The sequence below is a fragment of the Ixodes scapularis genome, unplaced genomic scaffold (assembly GCF_016920785.2).
Source record: "Ixodes scapularis isolate PalLabHiFi unplaced genomic scaffold, ASM1692078v2 PGA_scaffold4__175_contigs__length_147842914, whole genome shotgun sequence".
NCBI lineage: Eukaryota > Metazoa > Arthropoda > Arachnida > Ixodida > Ixodidae > Ixodes > Ixodes scapularis.
The window spans coordinates 6,113,212-6,139,620 of record NW_024609879.1 but is presented as its reverse complement, the minus strand read 5'-3'; the positions used below and the strand labels follow the sequence as shown (position 1 = coordinate 6,139,620).

General features: G+C 47.3%; 1 protein-coding gene across 2 annotated transcripts in view; it reads right to left on the bottom strand.

Moving 5' to 3' along the window:
- Positions 1-414: 414 nt before the first annotated feature.
- LOC8032122 (tubulin--tyrosine ligase-like protein 12) overlaps positions 415-26,409 on the bottom strand; it is a 122,822-nt gene continuing 96,827 nt past the window's right edge. Inside the window, exons 11-14 of one of the 2 annotated variants that reach the window (XM_029970195.4) lie at positions 24,412-24,490; positions 22,492-22,560; positions 17,025-17,163; positions 415-1,534 (exon numbers count right to left, since the gene is read on the bottom strand). In XM_029970195.4, coding sequence (XP_029826055.3) covers positions 1,383-1,534; positions 17,025-17,163; positions 22,492-22,560; positions 24,412-24,490 — 439 coding nt within the window. In that variant the 3' untranslated portion in view covers positions 415-1,382. The remainder of the gene's footprint in view (positions 1,535-17,024; positions 17,164-22,491; positions 22,561-24,411; positions 24,491-26,409) is intronic. The other variant, XM_029970196.4, reaches the window with a different exon arrangement.

The window sequence follows — 26,409 nt, the reverse complement described above, 5'->3', positions numbered from 1 at the left end:
TTGCTTTGTTTCCTCCCATTCTTCCATCCCTTCACGCTTCAGCCCTACTTTCGCGTCTCCAGCACTGCCAGTCGCTTTTTTGCGCTCATGGATTTGCACCTCTCATCTCGTTTGGACAATGCTTACTTGGACGTCACGGCCCCATCTGCTGTTCTGCCGCCGCGATGTGTCGTTAAGAAGCGCAGAAAATACTCGACCGTAACGCTAGTAAAGAAGGCAGCGTTTCTCAAGCTAACAGAAAGTTGCCGAATGGAAACGGATGCGTCACCTGAAACAAGGCACTGTTTACAGCTTTTTGAAGCCCACTTGGAAGTAATAAAGGCAAGTTTTTCAATCTGCTGATTTTTCGGACTGCTCTATTATTTGGATGTTTTTTCGGTCCCCGCGAAGTCCGAATAATCGGTCGGCGACTGTAAACACCTTTCAAGCGTAGCATACAATCCTCAAGCATACAATGCCCCCCCATCCACAATCGTGCACTGCTTATTTATTTTCTCGAGGGGCTATCGTTTTATTTGAGAAGTTTGTTTAAGCTTCGCATTAGTCGTTTAAAAGTAGTTTCTCCTTTTGAGAACTTGCCAGGTCCCAAGATAATGCGTGGCACCTAGAGAGGTTCATTTCGTGGTGAGGAAACCTCCCCAGATAATGAACTTCTGGCTCACGGGGAACTGCTCAAATGCCGCAGTTTTAGATTCTGCCGCTTGTTGCAAACACCCAAGCCCGAGAAGCATTTTAACTACGCACAGTTGTAACTACGCACATTGGGTGCGCCTTTGTCGCACCCAATCTCTGCTGAAATTCGAGCTGGGCAGTCCTTCAACATTTTAAAATAAACGAAAAAAAAAAAAGATTGTGCTCGATGATGAAAAGGAAGTGTAAGAGATCCGGTTACACCAGTGCCAAATGTAGCGAAGCCATTTCTTCGCCACACTTAAAACAAACACGTGCCGGGAACGCCGTTCTGTCACCAAGAGTGCACCCGACACACAAGAGAAGCTCCTTCCGTTGCCATGTGGCACCTTAACTAAGATGCTCGGAAGGCATCTTCGACCGGCGCATTTGCCTTCCCACGTCGAAGGTTGTCTCGAGGTGGCAACGACTCGCGTCGCTGGGCGGAAAACGAGGGACCGCTTTTAAGGACGCGGAATTCGAGCCCATCGGAGACGCGCCCAAAGCACCGCGTCGTAAGTACACTCGCCACACACTCCCTTTTCCCGACGCACGTGCTGCCAACCTGCACCACGGCAGTGTCCGGTTAACAACCCGAACGTCTCCCCGCTCAACAAAAAGTAAAAGAGTGCGCGCGCGCATGACCGACGAGCCGGCAGTCTGCTCGGACGGCCCAGAAAAACGACCCGGATGAGGTTTGTGCGTTGAAGGCGCTATAGGGGGATGAAGCTGGGGCTCTGCTCCGCCTGGTCCAGGAACATGGCGGCAAAGAGTTCGTCGAAGAAGTTTGGGTAGAACTGGCAGGCCCGCTGGCAGTCTGGCGCCCAGTTCACTTCCAGCAGTTTGGGCTGCATCTTCGGAGCACCTGGGCAAAGCGCAAATACGTCGACGGATGAGAAGGCTGCATTCTTTTCAAGGGGGGCATGTGGCCTCAAAATTAATATTTTCCAGAAAAAAACATTTCTTTTTTTTTTTTTAAATGAAACGTTTATGTTTTTTAAGTTCCAAAGAATGGTTTCAGAAACTTTCCTTTATAAACATGCAGGATTTATCTCACAAGAAATTATTTTCGACATTTTGGTAGCCTTCCAAGTCAGGAGGGACCAAGTTTTTTTAGTTTTTTTATTTAGCGCTGCTTCATACTGGCTCGAAAACATACTGGGCTTAACCCAATAGGCATTCGAGCTGTTGGTTAGCACAAGGGAAAAATAAACATTGATTGATTGATTGATACTCATTTGACATAGCCAGAACATCTCACCCTCATTGGAAGCACCATTTACTTTAGATTTAGCCCATAGGAGCATTCCAAGTTGAAAAGTATCAATGGCCTGGAGAACTTTATACAGTTGAACCTCGATTTTGCGAAGTCACCGGGACCCCCTAATTATTTCGTTAAATCAAGAACTTCGTAAAGTCGAGAAAGACATTCTTCGGGATAGGCTGCGCGGGGAATCCGAATTTGTTCGTTAAAGGGGTATCCACACGAAGGAGAACTCCGCGGACGGATGTCGTGACGTCAGCAACCCGGGAAACTCCGTCCCCGGCTCCGCCGCGTGCACCGGCGGAGCTTTCGTGCTTACAGCACGAAGCCTCCGCGCCTCCGCCGCGGAGGAGAACGGGAGAACGGCGCCGCAAGGCGTCAAAAAGGGTTGACGTATGTCTCACGTGATGCGCGCTCCGCGGAGCAAAGGAGCGGATTTCTCCTTCGTGTGGATACCCCTTAAATCGGGAAACTCGTACAATCGGGTTTCGTTAAATTGAGGTTCAACTGTACATCCAAACAGAAAAAATCCTGAAAATTTGGTATGAGCAATCTTATTGGTTCAGACCCGAAGGAGGGTTTACAATTGGTCCTGCCCAGTGACGCAATATTGTGCCGTCTTCAGTAACACCCTTTCACAATATCTTCCACTTCACATCCTATTCCTGCTTTGCTGCTCTTCCTTTAGTATGATTTGCCTCTTAGTTCTTGCCAGTTTATCTGTCAAGGAAAGATTTCATTCAGTGGTGTTCTTGACTGAGATTTCCTGAGGAACAAGTTAAGCTAGTCATAAATCTAAAAAAGCTGAATTCTTCATGACAAAAACTGAATATTTCAAAACACAGAAACTTGTTAAAAGTCTTTGGCTCGACGAAAGTAATCCCTGGAAAAGGGGAACGAGAGGGACGAAGGACAAACATAAATCTCCAAACACAGCTAGGTGACTGGTGAGCGACCGAAAAAATCCGCCTGGTCCGGGTATCGAACCCGGGACCTCTCCATTACAAGTGGAGCGCTCTACCAACTGAGCTAACCAGGGGTTAGATGTCAGTAGAGCAAACGGGTTTTATCAGCTGCCACCAGTCGAACACCAACAAGGGTGAAGCTTGCAATTTAAGGTTATAATTATAATGCAATTCAATGCAAAGGTGCAAGCGAGCTGGACAAGCATGACGAAAGTAATCCCTGGAAAAGGGGAACGAGAGGGACGAAGGACAAACATAAATCTCCAAACACAGCTAGGTGACTGGTGAGCGACCGAAAAAATCCGCCTGGTCCGGGTATCGAACCCGGGACCTCTCCATTACAAGTGGAGCGCTCTACCAACTGAGCTAACCAGGGGTTAGATGTCAGTAGAGCAAACGGGTTTTATCAGCTGCCACCAGTCGAACACCAACAAGGGTGAAGCTTGCAATTTAAGGTTATAATTATAATGCAATTCAATGCAAAGGTGCAAGCGAGCTGGACAAGCATGACGAAAGTAATCCCTGGAAAAGGGGAACGAGAGGGACGAAGAACAAACATAAATCTCCAAACACAGCTAGGTGACTGGTGAGCGACCGAAAAAATCCGCCTGGTCCGGGTATCGAACCCGGGACCTCTCCATTACAAGTGGAGCGCTCTACCAACTGAGCTAACCAGGGGTTAGATGTCAGTAGAGCAAACGGGTTTTATCAGCTGCCACCAGTCGAACACCAACAAGGGTGAAGCTTGCAATTTAAGGTTATAATTATAATGCAATTCAATGCAAAGGTGCAAGCGAGCTGGACAAGCATGACGAAAGTAATCCCTGGAAAAGGGGAACGAGAGGGACGAAGGACAAACATAAATCTCCAAACACAGCTAGGTGACTGGTGAGCGACCGAAAAAATCCGCCTGGTCCGGGTATCGAACCCGGGACCTCTCCATTACAAGTGGAGCGCTCTACCAACTGAGCTAACCAGGGGTTAGATGTCAGTAGAGCAAACGGGTTTTATCAGCTGCCACCAGTCGAACACCAACAAGGGTGAAGCTTGCAATTTAAGGTTATACAGTTAAACCTCGATGTAACGAAGTCGGTAAAATTTGCAATTTACTTCGTTACATTGAAATTTCGCTAAATCGAAATTTGGCTTTAGCATGCGAAAAAAAAAATTCCGAAACATTTTACGGGTATGAAAACTCACCGAAAATGACATTTATTTTGGGGCAAAGTACTCCGCGAGTTTTGCTTGCGCCTTGTCCGACAGTAGCAGCGGCGTCGGCGGCGTCATACGGCGTTCGAGCGCCCAGAGCGCTTGCACGGCATCTTGCTGCCCATGCGACGCCGTGTACCTCCTCGGTACGTCCATTGCGTCGAGCACTTCCGAGTGCTCGTGATCTCGGCAGTTTCTTCAGGATGGCGTCCAAAACGTTTGCTTTCTCATCCAAAGAAAGAACTTTACGTTTCCTTATGGCAGCAAGCACGTGAGTGAACCGCCCGGTTGAAAAATAAAGCTGTTTAGTTTAGGCGGTGCCAATGTTTCCAACCTACACAGCACTCTTGACCGCACAGTTTACTCATAGCATCCTCGATCATCCGCACCGGTGCGCACCGGGGCACTGAGGTGCGCCCCTTCATCTTCGATCAAGTGCACCGGTGCGCACCGTACGTCCTCGATCAACGAAGCGCACCCTCCCGGTGCGGCTTTTCGTTGCCCCAACGCGCACCAAGAAAATCGGCGGTGCGCCGGGGGGCAGTCCCATCAGGCATTGCGGCCAGGAGCGGGAATCGAGAAGATGGCGGGAGTAGCAGACGCGCAGACTATCGAGATGGCGATCTTGCAAAAACGAACACGCCTCGCAGTAGCACTAGATGATTTCCTCGGGTCTTCTGACGGCGAGACGGCGAGCTTCTCACCATCTCCGCGATTACTGGCGATTGCTGCGGTGGCAAGGAGCGCCCGAAAAGCACGAACTTCGTGGAAAGCGGCGCGAGGCGTTTTGATGACAGCGAGGTACGGCTATTATCTGGTGTTTCGTTTTCTTGAACTAATAATGATGGCCAACATATACATGTGGAATTGTCACCCGCTTCGTGACCCCATCGACAATCACGTCCACAATGTTTATTTCTGTGGGATCGTCAAATCCGCGAGTAAAAAAAATAGAAGAAATTGACAGCAGACGGGCACCGTGCGCTGACCTACGCAAAATAAACGAACAAAACGCGAAGTGACGCAAGGTAGAGCTCGCCGCGGTGCACCGGCGCGGCGCAGTTTGTCCTCGATGTTGCACCGACATCGCGCTGCACGACCGAGGAGCGCTGTGCACTGTGCTGGTTTCAGGGCGATTCCGGTGCGAGTTGATCGAAGATGCTATCAAGTTTACTTGCCCTCTTGCGCCCCTTGCGCCCACAGTGTGCTTGCGCAAGACGATAATCGGTCTTCTCCTAGATGGCAAGACGATAATCGGTCTTCTAGATGGCACTGCCCGCGCGGTCGCGCCATCACGTCGCTCCCCCGCTGAAGTTGGCTCCCGCGCTACCCGCGGTACAGTGGACTATGATGATCAGTGAATGTCAGTGGTGATGCTGTTATGCCGTGTTAACTTTTTGCTCGGCATTTTCTGGCCAGCCCCGCGGAATCCGCTTTGCCGCATGCCTCGCCGGCGCTACCGGCGCCGCATCCTCGGGCAGCCTAGGAACGTTGGAAGGCCTGTCCCCGTGAAGTAACCTATCAAGCGCTCGCGTTTGCGCATAATTTTTTTTTTAACCACAATTTTTTTGCGAAGATGTTTTTTAGAGTTTATTTATTTATTGCCTTCTATGGCAATGGCGCTTCGTTATATTGAAATAGCAGCAAAATAGACTTCGTTATATAGAGACTAAAAATACATGGGGTCTATGGGCAAGAAATTATGAAAAATAAAATACTTTGTTAAATCGAGGATTTCGTTACATTGAAGTTTGTTATATCGAGGTTCGACTGTAATTATAATGCAATTCAATGCAAAGGTGCAAGCGAGCTGGACAAGCATGATGAAAGTAATCCCTGGAAAAGGGGAACGAGAGGGACGAAGGACAAACATAAATCTCCAAACACAGCTAGGTGACTGGTGAGCGACCGAAAAAATCCGCCTGGTCCGGGTATCGAACCCGGGACCTCTCCATTACAAGTGGAGCGCTCTACCAACTGAGCTAACCAGGGGTTAGATGTCAGTAGAGCAAACGGGTTTTATCAGCTGCCACCAGTCGAACACCAACAAGGGTGAAGCTTGCAATTTAAGGTTATAATTATAATGCAATTCAATGCAAAGGTGCAAGCGAGCTGGACAAGCATGACGAAAGTAATCCCTGGAAAAGGGGAACGAGAGGGACGAAGGACAAACATAAATCTCCAAACACAGCTAGGTGACTGGTGAGCGACCGAAAAAATCCGCCTGGTCCGGGTATCGAACCCGGGACCTCTCCATTACAAGTGGAGCGCTCTACCAACTGAGCTAACCAGGGGTTAGATGTCAGTAGAGCAAACGGGTTTTATCAGCTGCCACCAGTCGAACACCAACAAGGGTGAAGCTTGCAATTTAAGGTTATAATTATAATGCAATTCAATGCAAAGGTGCAAGCGAGCTGGACAAGCATGACGAAAGTAATCCCTGGAAAAGGGGAACGAGAGGGACGAAGGACAAACATAAATCTCCAAACACAGCTAGGTGACTGGTGAGCGACCGAAAAAATCCGCCTGGTCCGGGTATCGAACCCGGGACCTCTCCATTACAAGTGGAGCGCTCTACCAACTGAGCTAACCAGGGGTTAGATGGTAGAGCGCTCCACTTGTAATGGAGAGGTCCCGGGTTCGATACCCGGACCAGGCGGATTTTTTCGGTCGCTCACCAGTCACTTAGCTGTGTTTGGAGATTTATGTTTGTCCTTCGTCCCTCTCGTTCCCCTTTTCCAGGGATTACTTTCGTCATGCTTGTCCAGCTCGCTTGCACCTTTACATTGAATTGCATTATAATTATAACCTTAAATTGCAAGCTTCACCCTTGTTGGTGTTCGACTGGTGGCAGCTGATAAAACCCGTTTGCTCTACTGACATCTAACCCCTGGTTAGCTCAGTTGGTAGAGCGCTCCACTTGTAATGGAGAGGTCCCGGGTTCGATACCCGGACCAGGCGGATTTTTTCGGTCGCTCACCAGTCACTTAGCTGTGTTTGGAGATTTATGTTTGTCCTTCGTCCCTCTCGTTCCCCTTTTCCAGGGATTACTTTCGTCATGCTTGTCCAGCTCGCTTGCACCTTTGCATTGAATTGCATTATAATTATAACCTTAAATTGCAAGCTTCACCCTTGTTGGTGTTCGACTGGTGGCAGCTGATAAAACCCGTTTGCTCTACTGACATCTAACCCCTGGTTAGCTCAGTTGGTAGAGCGCTCCACTTGTAATGGAGAGGTCCCGGGTTCGATACCCGGACCAGGCGGATTTTTTCGGTCGCTCACCAGTCACTTAGCTGTGTTTGGAGATTTATGTTTGTCCTTCGTCCCTCTCGTTCCCCTTTTCCAGGGATTACTTTCGTTATGCTTGTCCAGCTCGCTTGCACCTTTGCATTGAATTGCATTATAATTATAACCTTAAATTGCAAGCTTCACCCTTGTTGGTGTTCGACTGGTGGCAGCTGATAAAACCCGTTTGCTCTACTGACATCTAACCCCTGGTTAGCTCAGTTGGTAGAGCGCTCCACTTGTAATGGAGAGGTCCCGGGTTCGATACCCGGACCAGGCGGATTTTTTCGGTCGCTCACCAGTCACTTAGCTGTGTTTGGAGATTTATGTTTGTCCTTCGTCCCTCTCGTTCCCCTTTTCCAGGGATTACTTTCGTCATGCTTGTCCAGCTCGCTTGCACCTTTGCATTGAATTGCATTATAATTATAACCTTAAATTGCAAGCTTCACCCTTGTTGGTGTTCGACTGGTGGCAGCTGATAAAACCCGTTTGCTCTACTGACATCTAACCCCTGGTTAGCTCAGTTGGTAGAGCGCTCCACTTGTAATGGAGAGGTCCCGGGTTCGATACCCGGACCAGGCGGATTTTTTCGGTCGCTCACCAGTCACCTAGCTGTGTTTGGAGATTTATGTTTGCCCTTCGTCCCTCTCGTTCCCCTTTTCCAGGGATTACTTTCGTCATGCTTGTCCAGCTCGCTTGCACCTTTGCATTGAATTGCATTATAATTATAACCTTAAATTGCAAGCTTCACCCTTGTTGGTGTTCGACTGGTGGCAGCTGATAAAACCCGTTTGCTCTACTGACATCTAACCCCTGGTTAGCTCAGTTGGTAGAGCGCTCCACTTGTAATGGAGAGGTCCCGGGTTCGATACCCGGACCAGGCGGATTTTTTCGGTCGCTCACCAGTCACCTAGCTGTGTTTGGAGATTTATGTTTGTCCTTCGTCCCTCTCGTTCCCCTTTTCCAGGGATTACTTTCGTCATGCTTGTCCAGCTCGCTTGCACCTTTGCATTGAATTGCATTATAATTATAACCTTAAATTGCAAGCTTCACCCTTGTTGGTGTTCGACTGGTGGCAGCTGATAAAACCCGTTTGCTCTACTGACATCTAACCCCTGGTTAGCTCAGTTGGTAGAGCGCTCCACTTGTAATGGAGAGGTCCCGGGTTCGATACCCGGACCAGGCGGATTTTTTCGGTCGCTCACCAGTCACTTAGCTGTGTTTGGAGATTTATGTTTGTCCTTCGTCCCTCTCGTTCCCCTTTTCCAGGGATTACTTTCGTCATGCTTGTCCAGCTCGCTTGCACCTTTGCATTGAATTGCATTATAATTATAACCTTAAATTGCAAGCTTCACCCTTGTTGGTGTTCGACTGGTGGCAGCTGATAAAACCCGTTTGCTCTACTGACATCTAACCCCTGGTTAGCTCAGTTGGTAGAGCGCTCCACTTGTAATGGAGAGGTCCCGGGTTCGATACCCGGACCAGGCGGATTTTTTCGGTCGCTCACCAGTCACCTAGCTGTGTTTGGAGATTTATGTTTGTCCTTCGTCCCTCTCGTTCCCCTTTTCCAGGGATTACTTTCGTCATGCTTGTCCAGCTCGCTTGCACCTTTGCATTGAATTGCATTATAATTATAACCTTAAATTGCAAGCTTCACCCTTGTTGGTGTTCGACTGGTGGCAGCTGATAAAACCCGTTTGCTCTACTGACATCTAACCCCTGGTTAGCTCAGTTGGTAGAGCGCTCCACTTGTAATGGAGAGGTCCCGGGTTCGATACCCGGACCAGGCGGATTTTTTCGGTCGCTCACCAGTCACTTAGCTGTGTTTGGAGATTTATGTTTGTCCTTCGTCCCTCTCGTTCCCCTTTTCCAGGGATTACTTTCGTCATGCTTGTCCAGCTCGCTTGCACCTTTGCATTGAATTGCATTATAATTATAACCTTAAATTGCAAGCTTCACCCTTGTTGGTGTTCGACTGGTGGCAGCTGATAAAACCCGTTTGCTCTACTGACATCTAACCCCTGGTTAGCTCAGTTGGTAGAGCGCTCCACTTGTAATGGAGAGGTCCCGGGTTCGATACCCGGACCAGGCGGATTTTTTCGGTCGCTCACCAGTCACTTAGCTGTGTTTGGAGATTTATGTTTGTCCTTCGTCCCTCTCGTTCCCCTTTTCCAGGGATTACTTTCGTCATGCTTGTCCAGCTCGCTTGCACCTTTGCATTGAATTGCATTATAATTATAACCTTAAATTGCAAGCTTCACCCTTGTTGGTGTTCGACTGGTGGCAGCTGATAAAACCCGTTTGCTCTACTGACATCTAACCCCTGGTTAGCTCAGTTGGTAGAGCGCTCCACTTGTAATGGAGAGGTCTGGGTTCGATACCCGGACCAGGCGGATTTTTTCGGTCGCTCACCAGTCACCTAGCTGTGTTTGGAGATTTATGTTTGTCCTTCGTCCCTCTCGTTCCCCTTTTCCAGGGATTACTTTCGTCATGCTTGTCCAGCTCGCTTGCACCTTTGCATTGAATTGCATTATAATTATAACCTTAAATTGCAAGCTTCACCCTTGTTGGTGTTCGACTGGTGGCAGCTGATAAAACCCGTTTGCTCTACTGACATCTAACCCCTGGTTAGCTCAGTTGGTAGAGCGCTCCACTTGTAATGGAGAGGTCCCGGGTTCGATACCCGGACCAGGCGGATTTTTTCGGTCGCTCACCAGTCACCTAGCTGTGTTTGGAGATTTATGTTTGTCCTTCGTCCCTCTCGTTCCCCTTTTCCAGGGATTACTTTCGTCATGCTTGTCCAGCTCGCTTGCACCTTTGCATTGAATTGCATTATAATTATAACCTTAAATTGCAAGCTTCACCCTTGTTGGTGTTCGACTGGTGGCAGCTGATAAAACCCGTTTGCTCTACTGACATCTAACCCCTGGTTAGCTCAGTTGGTAGAGCGCTCCACTTGTAATGGAGAGGTCCCGGGTTCGATACCCGGACCAGGCGGATTTTTTCGGTCGCTCACCAGTCACCTAGCTGTGTTTGGAGATTTATGTTTGTCCTTCGTCCCTCTCGTTCCCCTTTTCCAGGGATTACTTTCGTCATGCTTGTCCAGCTCGCTTGCACCTTTGCATTGAATTGCATTATAATTATAACCTTAAATTGCAAGCTTCACCCTTGTTGGTGTTCGACTGGTGGCAGCTGATAAAACCCGTTTGCTCTACTGACATCTAACCCCTGGTTAGCTCAGTTGGTAGAGCGCTCCACTTGTAATGGAGAGGTCCCGGGTTCGATACTCGGACCAGGCGGATTTTTTCGGTCGCTCACCAGTCACCTAGCTGTGTTTGGAGATTTATGTTTGTCCTTCGTCCCTCTCGTTCCCCTTTTCCAGGGATTACTTTCGTCATGCTTGTCCAGCTCGCTTGCACCTTTGCATTGAATTGCATTATAATTATAACCTTAAATTGCAAGCTTCACCCTTGTTGGTGTTCGACTGGTGGCAGCTGATAAAACCCGTTTGCTCTACTGACATCTAACCCCTGGTTAGCTCAGTTGGTAGAGCGCTCCACTTGTAATGGAGAGGTCCCGGGTTCGATACCCGGACCAGGCGGATTTTTTCGGTCGCTCACCAGTCACCTAGCTGTGTTTGGAGATTTATGTTTGTCCTTCGTCCCTCTCGTTCCCCTTTTCCAGGGATTACTTTCGTCATGCTTGTCCAGCTCGCTTGCACCTTTGCATTGAATTGCATTATAATTATAACCTTAAATTGCAAGCTTCACCCTTGTTGGTGTTCGACTGGTGGCAGCTGATAAAACCCGTTTGCTCTACTGACATCTAACCCCTGGTTAGCTCAGTTGGTAGAGCGCTCCACTTGTAATGGAGAGGTCCCGGGTTCGATACCCGGACCAGGCGGATTTTTTCGGTCGCTCACCAGTCACCTAGCTGTGTTTGGAGATTTATGTTTGTCCTTCGTCCCTCTCGTTCCCCTTTTCCAGGGATTACTTTCGTCATGCTTGTCCAGCTCGCTTGCACCTTTGCATTGAATTGCATTATAATTATAACCTTAAATTGCAAGCTTCACCCTTGTTGGTGTTCGACTGGTGGCAGCTGATAAAACCCGTTTGCTCTACTGACATCTAACCCCTGGTTAGCTCAGTTGGTAGAGCGCTCCACTTGTAATGGAGAGGTCCCGGGTTCGATACTCGGACCAGGCGGATTTTTTCGGTCGCTCACCAGTCACCTAGCTGTGTTTGGAGATTTATGTTTGTCCTTCGTCCCTCTCGTTCCCCTTTTCCAGGGATTACTTTCGTCATGCTTGTCCAGCTCGCTTGCACCTTTGCATTGAATTGCATTATAATTATAACCTTAAATTGCAAGCTTCACCCTTGTTGGTGTTCGACTGGTGGCAGCTGATAAAACCCGTTTGCTCTACTGACATCTAACCCCTGGTTAGCTCAGTTGGTAGAGCGCTCCACTTGTAATGGAGAGGTCCCGGGTTCGATACCCGGACCAGGCGGATTTTTTCGGTCGCTCACCAGTCACCTAGCTGTGTTTGGAGATTTATGTTTGTCCTTCGTCCCTCTCGTTCCCCTTTTCCAGGGATTACTTTCGTCATGCTTGTCCAGCTCGCTTGCACCTTTGCATTGAATTGCATTATAATTATAACCTTAAATTGCAAGCTTCACCCTTGTTGGTGTTCGACTGGTGGCAGCTGATAAAACCCGTTTGCTCTACTGACATCTAACCCCTGGTTAGCTCAGTTGGTAGAGCGCTCCACTTGTAATGGAGAGGTCCCGGGTTCGATACCCGGACCAGGCGGATTTTTTCGGTCGCTCACCAGTCACCTAGCTGTGTTTGGAGATTTATGTTTGTCCTTCGTCCCTCTCGTTCCCCTTTTCCAGGGATTACTTTCGTCATGCTTGTCCAGCTCGCTTGCACCTTTGCATTGAATTGCATTATAATTATAACCTTAAATTGCAAGCTTCACCCTTGTTGGTGTTCGACTGGTGGCAGCTGATAAAACCCGTTTGCTCTACTGACATCTAACCCCTGGTTAGCTCAGTTGGTAGAGCGCTCCACTTGTAATGGAGAGGTCCCGGGTTCGATACCCGGACCAGGCGGATTTTTTCGGTCGCTCACCAGTCACCTAGCTGTGTTTGGAGATTTATGTTTGTCCTTCGTCCCTCTCGTTCCCCTTTTCCAGGGATTACTTTCGTCATGCTTGTCCAGCTCGCTTGCACCTTTGCATTGAATTGCATTATAATTATAACCTTAAATTGCAAGCTTCACCCTTGTTGGTGTTCGACTGGTGGCAGCTGATAAAACCCGTTTGCTCTACTGACATCTAACCCCTGGTTAGCTCAGTTGGTAGAGCGCTCCACTTGTAATGGAGAGGTCCCGGGTTCGATACTCGGACCAGGCGGATTTTTTCGGTCGCTCACCAGTCACCTAGCTGTGTTTGGAGATTTATGTTTGTCCTTCGTCCCTCTCGTTCCCCTTTTCCAGGGATTACTTTCGTCATGCTTGTCCAGCTCGCTTGCACCTTTGCATTGAATTGCATTATAATTATAACCTTAAATTGCAAGCTTCACCCTTGTTGGTGTTCGACTGGTGGCAGCTGATAAAACCCGTTTGCTCTACTGACATCTAACCCCTGGTTAGCTCAGTTGGTAGAGCGCTCCACTTGTAATGGAGAGGTCCCGGGTTCGATACCCGGACCAGGCGGATTTTTTCGGTCGCTCACCAGTCACCTAGCTGTGTTTGGAGATTTATGTTTGTCCTTCGTCCCTCTCGTTCCCCTTTTCCAGGGATTACTTTCGTCATGCTTGTCCAGCTCGCTTGCACCTTTGCATTGAATTGCATTATAATTATAACCTTAAATTGCAAGCTTCACCCTTGTTGGTGTTCGACTGGTGGCAGCTGATAAAACCCGTTTGCTCTACTGACATCTAACCCCTGGTTAGCTCAGTTGGTAGAGCGCTCCACTTGTAATGGAGAGGTCCCGGGTTCGATACTCGGACCAGGCGGATTTTTTCGGTCGCTCACCAGTCACCTAGCTGTGTTTGGAGATTTATGTTTGTCCTTCGTCCCTCTCGTTCCCCTTTTCCAGGGATTACTTTCGTCATGCTTGTCCAGCTCGCTTGCACCTTTGCATTGAATTGCATTATAATTATAATCTTTGGCTCCTTTTGGGTGTTATTGTTTCTCTCTAAAATTGCATTATCTACAATTAATCTTTACCTTAACTTGCACTATAGGTACTCTAGTTCCCATTAAACCAAACATTTTGTGGAATGCAATTATTATTTTTGTTTTAATACATTTCCTCATAAAGTAACTTTTTTCTGGAACTTGTTAAGCATAGTATGTAGTAGAAGTGTTCTAAAAGACTGGAACTTTAGAAGTCATCAATGCTAGTGGGATTTAATCCACCCTGAAAGTATGAATCAATTTAAGGGAATGGTTCAAAAGTTGACCCTCCCAGGCCATGTCTTCCCGAAGGGGGATATGGCCCGGGAAGGTAAACTTTTGAATGCTCCGCAGTTAAAAATGATGACATCCAAAGTTTCAGCCTTATAGGCCAATTCTTCGACATGCTATGCTTGTCAAGCTCCAGAAAAAAGTTTTCCTAATGACTTCATTGGGAAATGTATTAAAACAAATATTGCAAGCCACCAAACTTTTGTTTCAATGTGTATACTGTAAGTTAAAGTAAAAATTAACCATAGAAAATGAAATTCTAAAGCAAAACAATAACGCAAAATCAACATAACAATTTGAAAAACTTTCTGTTTTAGAATTTTCAGTTTTCATCATAAAGGCGGGACATTTTTTTAGACTATGGGTATCTTAAACGGATACTGAAAGGAAAATTGAAATAAACTTCTCACATTCAGAATTAAGTTAAACATGATCAACAAAACCTGCAATCGACAGTCGCATGTTTGCATTTTGAACGGATGGCTATATTTTTAGTTCCAAACGACCGATCCTAGCGGAGATCCAGAGCCTCTAGCTCATTGGGGGCATCACACTTAACTTCACGAGCAAGCCTTCAGGGAGGCTGGCACGGTTGTGATCTTTGTCACTTGACGGCAACAATGCGTTACAACCTGGCCGTTCGAGACACCCGTTCCCATGTCTGCGTTCGTCTTTTCCAAGTTTTTAACCCTTTTCTTTAAACATTTTATTTCTTCGTCCTGTTCACAGAACGCAGGAGTTGAATAGGTGAGGGAGAGGAGGGAAATCTGGTTCGGCCAAGTTTCGACAGGGAGCGCACACGCAGCTTGCTGTCATACTTCCGCGGAGCAGTGCTGCTTTTATAGGGAAGGAATGTAACGGCATTCAAAGTAGTTTTGGGAACATACACTAGGTGCAACCTGGTAATCGGCAAAAAAACAAAAATTTGGGGTTTCTGTGGTGCGGCCAGAACATGGTTGACATTCAGACAATAAAATAGGCGTTACCATTTCGTTGCAGTACCACTTTAACTTGTTCCTTGGGGTATTTTAGTCTATGACAAATCTGAATGAGGTCTTTGAGCTTTCAGAACATCAAATGACACATTTCCTCGTACAACATTTCCTATCAAAAAGTGAAACTGAGAAAAATGAACTTCCAACTTTAGGTTTTGTATATTTTCTACGAGTCCTAGGCACACTAAACCCACCTGTAACATAGATAGCACCTTCCTCCTTGAGATCTCATAATCCCCCTGGCAATGGCTACCAGCTTGTGCCGTTTGTGGGTGAGCTAACCTTGATAGCGAGCATTCCTCGACAGATAAACCCGCACGAACTAAGAGGCAGACGATACTAAAGAAGAGTGGAAAAGTAGCAATAGGATCCAGAGTGGAAGATACTGTCAAAAGGGGACCGCTAAAGTTAACACAATGCCACGTCACTGGGCAGGACCAACCACAAGTCCTGTTTCAGTTCTCAAGCAATAAGATGGCTCTGCCATAGTTTCCTTATTCCTTCCGTTTGGATGTATGTGTGGCCCTCCTGGCCATGGATGCTTTTAAAACTGGGAAGCTCCCACTGGCTGAATCAGGGGTCACTGGCACTTCCAATGAGGGTGAGATCTGGCTTTGTTAAACAAGCACTGAGCAACCCTAATTAACAAATGTTCGAAGCTGCTCCCTGATTACCTGAAAAAGTGCTGGCATGCGGAAAACAATTTTGTGTGAGCTAAATACTGCACTTTTGAAAAAGAATATTCTCAAAACCATTCTTTGGAAGTTAGTAAACATTAATACATTTTTTAAGAAAGCTTTTTCTGAAAAATTTAAATTCCGAGGCCACATCCTCCTCTAAAGGGACGATGCAACGCATTGTTTCACTGTAACTTGGCAAAGGGCGACTGCTACGGCCCCCTCAAGCCAATGGGAGCGACGGAATTGAAGCAGGTGACAGCCCTTACCAAAGGTACAAGGACGAAAGCGTGACCCAAGCAGTTGGAGGAACTCCACTCTTATACGGACCGTTTTCGTGTGTCCCAGACGTCCCTTTAGACCCCCAAAAGATCAGCACCTCACTCAAAATTCAAAACAAGATCGGATTTCGTCTCTCCTCTGCCCTCAGCTTTGACGCCACTGCGCACAATCATTGAGATGGCGTAATCTAAAATGATCCAACCATTCAATGGTAGAACTAACGCGTTTCGTGGTTCTCCCTTTCCTAAAACGATAGACGGGTGAAACCTTCGTTCCTGAGACATCGTTATTTGAGATTCCATCGCGGCATTTCTTCATAATTAGGAGCGCTTATATACTTGATTCTTGTATTCTTTCGGTAGCATTGTGCAAAATAAGTTAAAACTATTTTTTGCTAAGGAAATGTGGATCTGCGTATATTTTTGCCATTTTAATTTCTGGTATTTTCAAACTGCGGGTGTTAGTGTTGTTCTAGAATGATGCATGCTATTTTTGTCAATGCGAGTGTTTGTGTTGTACTTTTTTTAAGACTATTTTATTTTTTGATCCAAAAGATCAAATCAGGAAGAACTCTCTCCTGTAATGATCCTAACGAGGGTCAACAGTATTTCAAAGTAGTAGTAGTAGTAGTAGGTGCATTTTAGATTACTTATATGTTATCTTATCAAGACGTACACATTTTAAACGTCAAAAGCATGGCTTCCTTCTCTGAAAACCAAATCTTGTAGGAACTACTTTGTGCGGCTATCAAGAATGGGTAAAACTTTCTTTTTTCTTGGGGTGAAAACGAGTATAGTTGTCTCGTTGCACATAGAAGCACTAGGCATGACAACAAGATGTTGATCAATGGGCAGTATGGACTGTTGTGAATGGTCATTTTAGGTAGGAAATAAAATGTAGACCAAATAGTATATCCACTAAAATAACGCTAGAATAATCATGAGCACACAAAATGTTGTTTTATTCACGTTCTAAATGTTGTAATAAAACAAAAAATTCCCAATTCAGATTTAAACTTTTGTCATTACATTATGAAAATGAATGACATCTTGTATGTAGAACGTCATCAGGCAGCAGTTTGCTTGATGACGTTCTACATACAAAGCAGTTTGAGAACACCCTCCGCAGAGCTCCAAACACTCCAGTTGAAGATGCATTCCGGGCACCCAAGTTCTACCGCGGTAGTTTGGCGGTCGTTCAGACCCACCTGGGTCGGTCCTGTCCCACTCCAGCATGAGGTCCACCGCGTACATGGCCCTGGACTGGGGACTCGGACAGAGGCCTCCGGGGGGAGGCCGACTGGAGGCCAGCTCGAAGACGCGCCTCAGCACCCGGAACACCTCTGCCTGCAGTTAGATTCGCGCGAGTTGGCCCGCGGCGGATGCCGACGTCGTTTTTGCGCAAAGCGCGACCGCATCAGCACAAACGAGCGATTGCCAGTTTCTTGCGGGGTGTTACATGACCGAATCCCAGTAGAATCCTGTAATGCCGCTTCCTGTAACGCACAACCTTGTAATGCAAGGCATCTTTTCGAAGCCCAACCTCCAGCACACGTTAGTTGCCTATTGACATGTTTTGGCTCACGGGACACTGATTGATTGATGCGTTACCAAAGGTAAGAACACATTAAATAGAATATTGCAAACAGAAAGATAGGAAGAATAGGAAACGAATACGGTTCTTCGTCTTTTTCTTCCTTCATTTCTTATAGTAAAATCCCTCGTTGCGAGTGAGTACTCAGTTTCGTGATCTAAACGAGTATCGTACCGACATGCAGTACAGTCAAACCTGACTATATCAAACCCGTTTACGTCGAATTACCCCTTATATCGAACAATTTTTGAGCACAGAAGTGTTAGAGTGATAATATCTAGCAAAAACTATGGTTACATCGAACAAAAATAGCAGCCGCCACCGATATACCAAACTGCCAAGAGCGCAATTTAGCTCTGCAAGCTGGCTTTCCCCCAACGCCAGCGGTCGCATTGGGGAAAAGCCAGCTTGCAGAGCAGGCTCGCTTTTTCTTTTTTTCTTTTTTGTTTCCAGGCGGCCGCGTCGATTGCCCGGAAGAAAAGAAAACGAAAAATCTCTTTTGCGGAGGGAGCGGGGAAAGTGTGCTCCGTACTCCCTCTCCCAGCTCCGTCCACAAAAGAGAATATTATTTCTTCCACGCAATTGACGCGGCCACCCGGAAAAAGAACAAAATGCCAGCTTGCTCTGCTAGCTGGCTTTCCCCCAACGCATCCGACTTCCTTAGGGGAAAGCCAACTTGCAGAGCAAAACGGCGCTCTGCAGAAGGTGCTCCTGCTTGGACGTGCTCCGTCCTCTCGGCATAGTTCGGCGCTAATGCGCGAATATAGAAGGCAGCGGCCTCAGCATTTTGGAGTCCGTCGATAGCGTAGAAAAATATTGTTATCACGGACGCAATGAAGAAAAAGCGGCAGAAGATGCAAGACTACTTCATTGCGTAATATTTCAGCAGAAAGTGGATTTTCGAGTCAAATTCATTAAAGCTTTTATACTGAATTACCCGCTATATCGAACTGGTAGACATTTTTTGCGAGTTCGATATAAACAGGTTTGACTAGTTTATCACTACCGCGTCATGCGCGTTAAAAAACCCTGGCCAGCGGTCGTACTGCACTGTCTAAATTTCTCATCTACAGTAAGTAACAATGTTGCCATAGTCTGGCAGACTAAACTCCTGCTGTTGAAGAACTAACAACTGATTTTATTTTTTTTTTTCTGTCCCATCTCATTCTTCTTCCCTACTTTGCATCTACGCTATTTTACCTCCATGCCCAGTGATTATCAACTAGCCCAGCTATCAACCTCATTCCAAAGGTAAGGAGCTTGCACTGAAGGCAAGACAACTGAAAAGCATCCCTGCCTTTCTCATCCTGCAAGTGGCCCAGTAAAAAAGAAACACCGCAGAAAGTGTACAAGCACTCGGTTTCGAATTGGGTCCCTCCGGTTGTGAATTCGACGCTGAACCAACTGCGCCAACATTGCGTGCGGGAAAAGCGGGGGCTGTCATCAAACCTGGTACTACGATCGAGCCCGGTTATATCACACCCGGGTATTTCGAATTATTGTTTATATCGAACAGTCCAAACATCCCATTGAAAATCTCATGTAAAAGTATAGGAGCATTGTTTTTCTGTATCAAACTCCCATGGCTGGGTAACTTGACATAGTGATCGGATAGTGTCGGCGGCAAGCACATAGCTCGGATTGCGAGACTGGCAGACCGTCACACCAGCATACGTGCACGGGGATACGCAGCAAAAGAGCAGCTGTAAGAAAGAAAAAAGCAACCATAAAAAAAGGAAAAGCGGAGGATGGCGAAAGAAAGGGGAAGAGCATGCACGCACGTAGGGAGGGCAGGGAGTGCCTCAACGGTAGCATGCGCTCTTTCCCGAACACCGCTGTCGCTGCGCGACTCCTTAACCTCCCCTCCCCCTCCCCTCCCCTCCCCTCCCTCCCTCCCCCCCCCCCCCCCCCCCCCCCCCCAAAAAAAAAAAAAAAGCAAAAGAAAAGAAAGTCTTTGTCTATACTTCGTCTCATCCTAGGATGGACTAAAGGTAAAAGCTACGGGCCACCAGACCCAATCACGAGCCACCTAGAAATTGCGTGGTATTTCGCTTTGATGCACGTGTCGGTGCCTGTGTCTAGGATCAATAATGGGTATGGGCGGGCAGTGGTTCGAATTGAATAGCACTGAGTGACTTATGAAATTTACATCGCAAGGAACGCCACGACATACACTCTTCGCAGTGTCGAAGCTATAGAAATGATGCAGCGCATTTTGATTCGGAGCATTATTCGTCCACCCCAAATTAATGTTAAGCATGTCATAGTTTAGAGTGTAACGTGATTGGGCCTGGCGGCCCGTGGTTTTGGCCTTTAGTCCATCGTAGGATGAGACAAAGTATAGTAGAGTGTGTCGACAACTGTTCAGCAATCGCACTTTGAACGCCTAACCTTTGTTTACCTTTTTCCTTCGCCGTTTTTGCTTTCCCCATTTTTTTTTTTTCTTTTTTTGCTGCAAATTTAGTGAGGTTCCTTTTTCTTGCTTAACTTTTTTTCTATGGACCGAGAGTACTTTCTTATGCAGCTTGCCTTTTCCATTTTTTAATTTTTTAAAATTATTTTCGTGTTTTGTTGTTGGCGCTTGATCGCAAACACCGTCGCGTAAACGCCGCGGTGTACGTGATCTTTACCAACTAAGCTTTACTGTATTTAGCAGCTCTTAGAGCTTATTCTTGTAAGGTCCGGTTTGTCGTGGCCTTCGGTATTAACAGAGACAAGCGGAAATTTCGACTGGAGCTTAAGGTAACATATATTTTGTACATCAAATTATCAATATATTGAATTATTTTACAATCCCCTTTGAATTCGATAAATCCAGGTTCGACTGTAGTGCGATGAAAAGGGCTCATTTGGGGCATATGGCTCACCGTGCATTCACGAGGGCGCCCATCAAACCACTCTGGCATCGTTGCCGCGAGGCGGCTATGCAGTTGCCTCGCCTCAGACGCAATCACATGGTCGTGTCGCCGTGGGGTCAATTGGGATCTCGAATTTGGCTCCCGACGTGCCACTTTCTCTCCTAGCCACTGGATGGCGCGGCAGGCGCCCCAGGGTGGGAGAGGAGAAACCTCCTCGCCCATTGATCGAGATATAGTCGGGGAGACCGGGGGGCAAAAGCCTCCGAGGACTCCGGGCGGGCTCTGGGACAAGCGAGTGCGTGCGACGGGATCTGGGGTAATCGCGGGACACGAGGCCTGGGGGCCCTCTTTGTGTTTAGCTCTGGCTTTACGTGGGTTTGTGAATCTTTGTGTAATGTTTGTAGTTTAGATTGAGTGTTTTGAGCGTTGTGTTTTATGTACCAATAAAACGGGAGCGGAATCTTGCTCCATTGAAAGAACCAGTCTGGACTTGGGTTGTTGACGGACCACAAGGGAAATAGCGAATCGGCGGCGGTACGCGATTTCCTACAGGCACTAACCTAAGCGGTAAAGTTTTAAAATAAAATGTGCGAAAGTTGCATTTCCGCTAAAAGTGTCTAGGTATGTACGCTGCACGACACAGTTAATGCAAGCATGACATCGGCATTTTCTTGTATTTTGCTCCAGAAACGTATTGTAGAGCACAAAGTTTTACCGCTGTCAAGTTCTACATGACAATGAGCACTTGCCGCCACTCGTAGCCTTTCAATTCTCAGAGGAAAACAAAATGAAACAAAAAAATGAAAGCCGTTTACAACTCCCTGTAACGCCGAATTAGAGCGCAGCTCTTGAGGAGGAGGAGGGAAGGGTACTGGGGGGTGGGTCAAGTGACCTCGGGGGGCGGGGGGTCACGTGACCTTGGGGTCACGTGACCTTGTGGGTCACGTGACCTTGTGGGAGTCACGTGACCTTGGGGCGTCACGTGACGTCGGGGGGTCACGTGACCTGGGGCCACGTGACGATACCGATGACGTCATCAGTAGCGTCACTGATGACGCCATCAGTGATGATGATGACGATGCGGATGCCGGTGACGTCATCAGTGACGTCACTAATGACGTCATCAGTGATGATGACGATGACGATGCGGATGCCGATGACGTCATCAGTGACGTCACTGACGACGTCATCAGTGCCTATGACGTCAACGGGGGGTCACGTGACCTCGGGGGGTATCCCCAGGTCACGTGACCCCAGGGGGGGTCACGACCTGGGTAACCATCGTGACCCTCGTGAGGGTAACCCTAGTAACCCTTGTGAGGGCAACTCTCGTGACCCTCGTGAGGGTAACTCTCGTGACCCTCGTAAGGGTAACTCTCATAACCCTCGTGACCCTCGTGAGGGTAACTAACCCTCGTAACCCTCGTGAGGGTTACGAGGGTGAGTAGCCCTCGTGAGGGTAACTCTCATAACCCTCGTGACCCTCGTGAGGGTAACCCTCGTGAAGGTTACCCTCACGAGGGTTACTAACCCTCGTAACCCTCAAAAGGGTTACCTTCACGAGGGTTACCCTCACGAGGGTTACTAACCCTCGTAACCCTCGTGAGGGTTACAAGGGTAAGTAACCCTCGTGAGGGTAACCCTCGTGAAGGTAACCCTTTTGAGGGTAACTAACCCTCGTAACCCTCGTGAGGGTTACGAGGGTAAGTAACCCTCGTGGCCCTCGTGATCCTCGTGAGGGTAACCCTCATGAGATTAACCCTCGTAACCCTCGTAACCCTCACGAGGGTTACGAGGGTTGCGGTTACGCCGACGCCGACGCCGACGCCGACGGCGACGCCGCTCAAGCCGGGAACGGGCCCCTAAGAGCTGCGCTCTAAAAACCAGAAATATCTGTTTTGATTCTGACTACGATGTATTATGTATGTCCTTCGAAGACTGTTTCCATCTTGCGCAGACAGTTGTGTAGGAGGCAAACACTCGAGGCACATAGATTTTTTTTCTTAAAGTCACCCTTTGAGCACCACTCTGAAACAAATGTTCTTCACCACTAGGACCACAAGCTATCCGAGCCGACACAAGCTATCCAAGCCGACACAGGGCTGGAAGTACGACTGAGGGGGAACTCTGCGTATCGCTACACCCGATCGCAAGGTTCCACGACAAACTCGCGGCGCTCGGCTTATTTTCATGCTTGCGCGAACTCTGCGTGCTATCCCTTACCTGGATGCTGGCCCAAGGATGAGAGGGATAAGTGCTGTCAAACTGCCCCGTGAACTCTGCACACGTAACCTGAAAGAGAAATTCAGTCTGAAAAAACATACCCTTTTAGCCTTCTTGTGCCCGAGCCGAGGTTGGAGCCTCAATAGAGCAATGGAGCGGAAGCAACCCAGACCACACGTAATGTGAGGGCTTTTGCTTGTGGGCTTTGTGTACCCCCCCCAACTGTGGCCACTGAGCAAGAGTACCGGACATAGCGGCGACGGGAAGCCGGTTGCCGATTAATCAGCTACCAGCCGGTTATTCAAGTGCCAGTTCACAGACTATCTGTTCAGTGTGGTGTGTAATGCGTGCAAGGGTGTTCCGAATGCCACGCATTTAGAACTCCTCCAGGAAATGCCGGAGACGGCCAAACTTTCCTCGTCGTAAGATGGACCGCTTTTCGTGGCAAACCGCGGACTCGTTTCGCCAGTTGCTTCATTAATGTCCCCTCCTTATGGGAGGTTTTGGAAGCTCCAGACATCCTCCCAAACCAAGGTTTTGCACTGCCAGAGACAAAGTCGTGTTTAGGGTTCTGCATTTTCGGGGTTCATATTTCTAAGAGTTTAGAGCAGCGCTTTAATTAAGTCCGTTTTTTTTCTTTCTAAAACTTTTGTGTTTTTGAGGTCTTCTTGCCAATAAATTGGCATTTATTGGCATGTATGTTGAAAAAGGAAAGACCAAGACGCTGGGATGCCCCAACCTCCAAAGAATATAGGCATGACCCAAATGTTTGGAAAACGTCTTGATGCCAATAAGCGAATCAGACAAAACGTGGGATTCTCAAATAATAAATAAAGGGAAGCAGGTCCGTGGACACTTTAGTGGGGGCTAGGTTCCGGGTCAACAAAAATAAATCTGTAACGGAAAAAGTGTCACTTTTATTTGAAATAAGTGACAGAGGCAAGATTTTTTTTCCCATATTTTCACAAAACGCACGCACCACCTTGCCTCCCTTTCAGTGTAAATTACAGCGTTGCAGCATGCTAAACTGCATTTTTGCAATATGCAAGGTCTTTCTGCAAATACTTTTAAAAATTCCTACAAAGAGGGTGGTTGAGAAGAAAGAAACTCTATTCGGGAACAAACTCCCAGGCACGATGGACGTCTGAGATTAAAGAAAACGCGCAAACCAGAAAAAATATCTACCTAAAATTTACTAATTACCTTTTTAATTAGTTAAAATAAATTTAGTTCCAATTAGAAACTTGCTGAGCATCATCAAAACCCCCTAAATCAATCAATTTTAGAGAGACTAAGCACGTGGGAGGTGTAGGGGAGCACTAAAGTTTCCTCTCACGCAGCAGGCAAAAGGCTGCCGATGCTGAAACGCAGCCGATTTTCTTATCATAGGTGTTTTCACGCCGCCAGCCTTACACCTGCTGCACGAGCGAAAACTTCAATGTACCCTCATGCCTCACGTATGCTTTAAATCTTCCTGGAATTTATTGGTTTGGGAGTTTTCAATGACGCTCAGCAAGTTTCGTATTAGAACCGTATGTTTTTCACAAATTAAAAAGGTAATCAATTTTAGATATAGACCAACACGCGGCCCTGACGTCACGCAGCTGCGGTGGCGCTGTGGACGGCACTGCGCATGCACAGACGCTTCAAGTCACGCAAATTCAGTTTCTGTGCACGCGCAGTGCCCCCACCTGGTCTGGGCAAATGCGGGCTTATTTGTAAACAGCGTGTCGGTCTATAATTACTTCACTAATTAGCATTTTTTGCTATCACCGACATCTGCCATAGCTGGCAGTTTGTTCTCGAAAAGAGTCTCTTCCCTTCTCAACCACCCTCTTTGTAAGGATTTTTGAGAGTAATCGTAAAAACAACCGGTATTTAAAGCGGCTTAGATGACCTGAAAGTGACCGGGAATCTTACCTGTTGGGGCCCCGACTCTGTGTAGTTCATCACGGTGAAGTGCTTCTCGTAGTCATCGAAGTCAGCGAGGGCAAACGGCCTGCAATTAATATTTGTATCTGAGGGGCTGTACTAACAGAAATTACAAACTCCTCTCTTACCCAAGAATATTACGAGGTGGAAAGTCCGGATAAAAAAGAACAGTGTTTGCCATGCAAACTGTGCCCGAGCGACTGCATGCAAGGGGAGAACTTTCTGGATATCTATACGAAACTTTGCAAACTCAATTCAGCGTTGTATTTCTTCTAAAGTGGTGGTCCTTTTTTTTTTTGACAAATAAAACTTACGACTAGGACAATATTAAAAAAGTGAATCAACATTTGTTTACAAACTTGTATGAAAATTCTAAATAAAGAGAATGCCAATGCACAGCTGATTGGGGTTTTATGACACAATACACAAAAAGCACTGCCGTGCAACTTGCGGCATTTGGCCACGCAGGGCTAGGTGCCATTCAGACCCTATGACAGGCCAATCCAGACAAAACAGTTATGACGACTGGTTAGCCAATTATTTCTACATCCTTACATCAGGATAGCATCGCAATCAGATCTGGCAAATAGTTTTCACTACAGACATCTGGCCAATTATTTATCTGCATTTTCTACCTGTTGCTCGACAGCCGAGGTAATTTTTTTTCATTACCGTATTTATGTGATTCTAAGCAACCCCCCCCCCCCCCCCCCCCCCCAAGTTATCCAGTCAGAACAGTAAAAAAAAGTTTGCACGCGAATGCAAGCACTCATTTTTTAGCGCGATTCAAACTCTGAGCGCGGCGCGCTGCTGTTTCCCAGCGGAAGGAGAGACCGCGATCGCCGAGCTGTTGGCAATGTCGATTGCTGGAAATAAGTTTCAGTGTCACTAAATAGATGGCAACACATGAATAGCACGCTAGTGCGGATGCAAGCCGCACGAGCAGGCGAGTTTGCTCGTTGTTTCTCCTTTTCTTCTCGAAGAGTCTCGGCTGCGTCAGCGTCGGGGAGCCAGCTTTGTCTCGTTAAAGCGGCTTTTGATCAGTCTTTGATCAGGCTTGTGTCAGCATGAGTGCGAAGAGAACTTCCTATATATACGTTCAAGTTCAAGAGAACAGTGATCTTGATTGCGGGGGAAAATGGAAATCGCAGCGCTGCCAAGAATTTCGGCGTGGACAGGCCCCGCATCATTCGATGAAGAAAGCAGCGGGAGCTGATTTTCAAGTGCATGTCGTCGTCAAGTTATTCAAGAAGAAGAGGGAAACAATGCCAAAAGTACGGAGGACGAAGAACGAGGAACACACAGACCGAGCACTGACCGACAACTGGTTTATTTCTGGAAAACCACATACCGGCATAAGAACACAGAAAAACATGCATCGGACCATCGCCTAAGGGCACGTGTCACAGCTCTCTAAGAACATGATTTTCTTATCGAAGAGCGCAATCGAAGGGGCACTGACACACTTATCCTTATACTTCGAAATGTAATAGGCCTCGAATATTTCACGAGTAACCTGCTGACTGTGCCGAGCAACAATCGTCGTCTTTTCCAAAAGAGGGCAGCACCCACATCTATCCCAATGAATGGCCGAATTACCCCAAGGTGACAATCGTATTGAAAGTGTGTTTTCTCTGAGCCTAACATATTGAGGTATTTAGCGCACAAGGTAGAGAAAAGAAGGACAGGACAGGCGGATTTTTTCGGTCGCTCACCAGTCAACTAGCTGTGTTTGAATTTGTGTTTATCCTTTGTCCCTCTTGTTGCCCTTCTCCAGGGATCACTTTCGCGAGTCCCCGTGGTGTTCTCTGCGCCTTCAAAACTGGGGCGTTTATGTGCCACGGTTGATAGGGGTCGTTCGGATAAACTCTGCTGCGGTAAGAAGCACAAGCAGGAGTTTGTGCCGTGCGCGGTCGGCATGGTGTACAAAATTGAGTTGCACTGTGAGAGAGTGTACTTTGGCCTACGTAGGAAATCGCGTGCCGC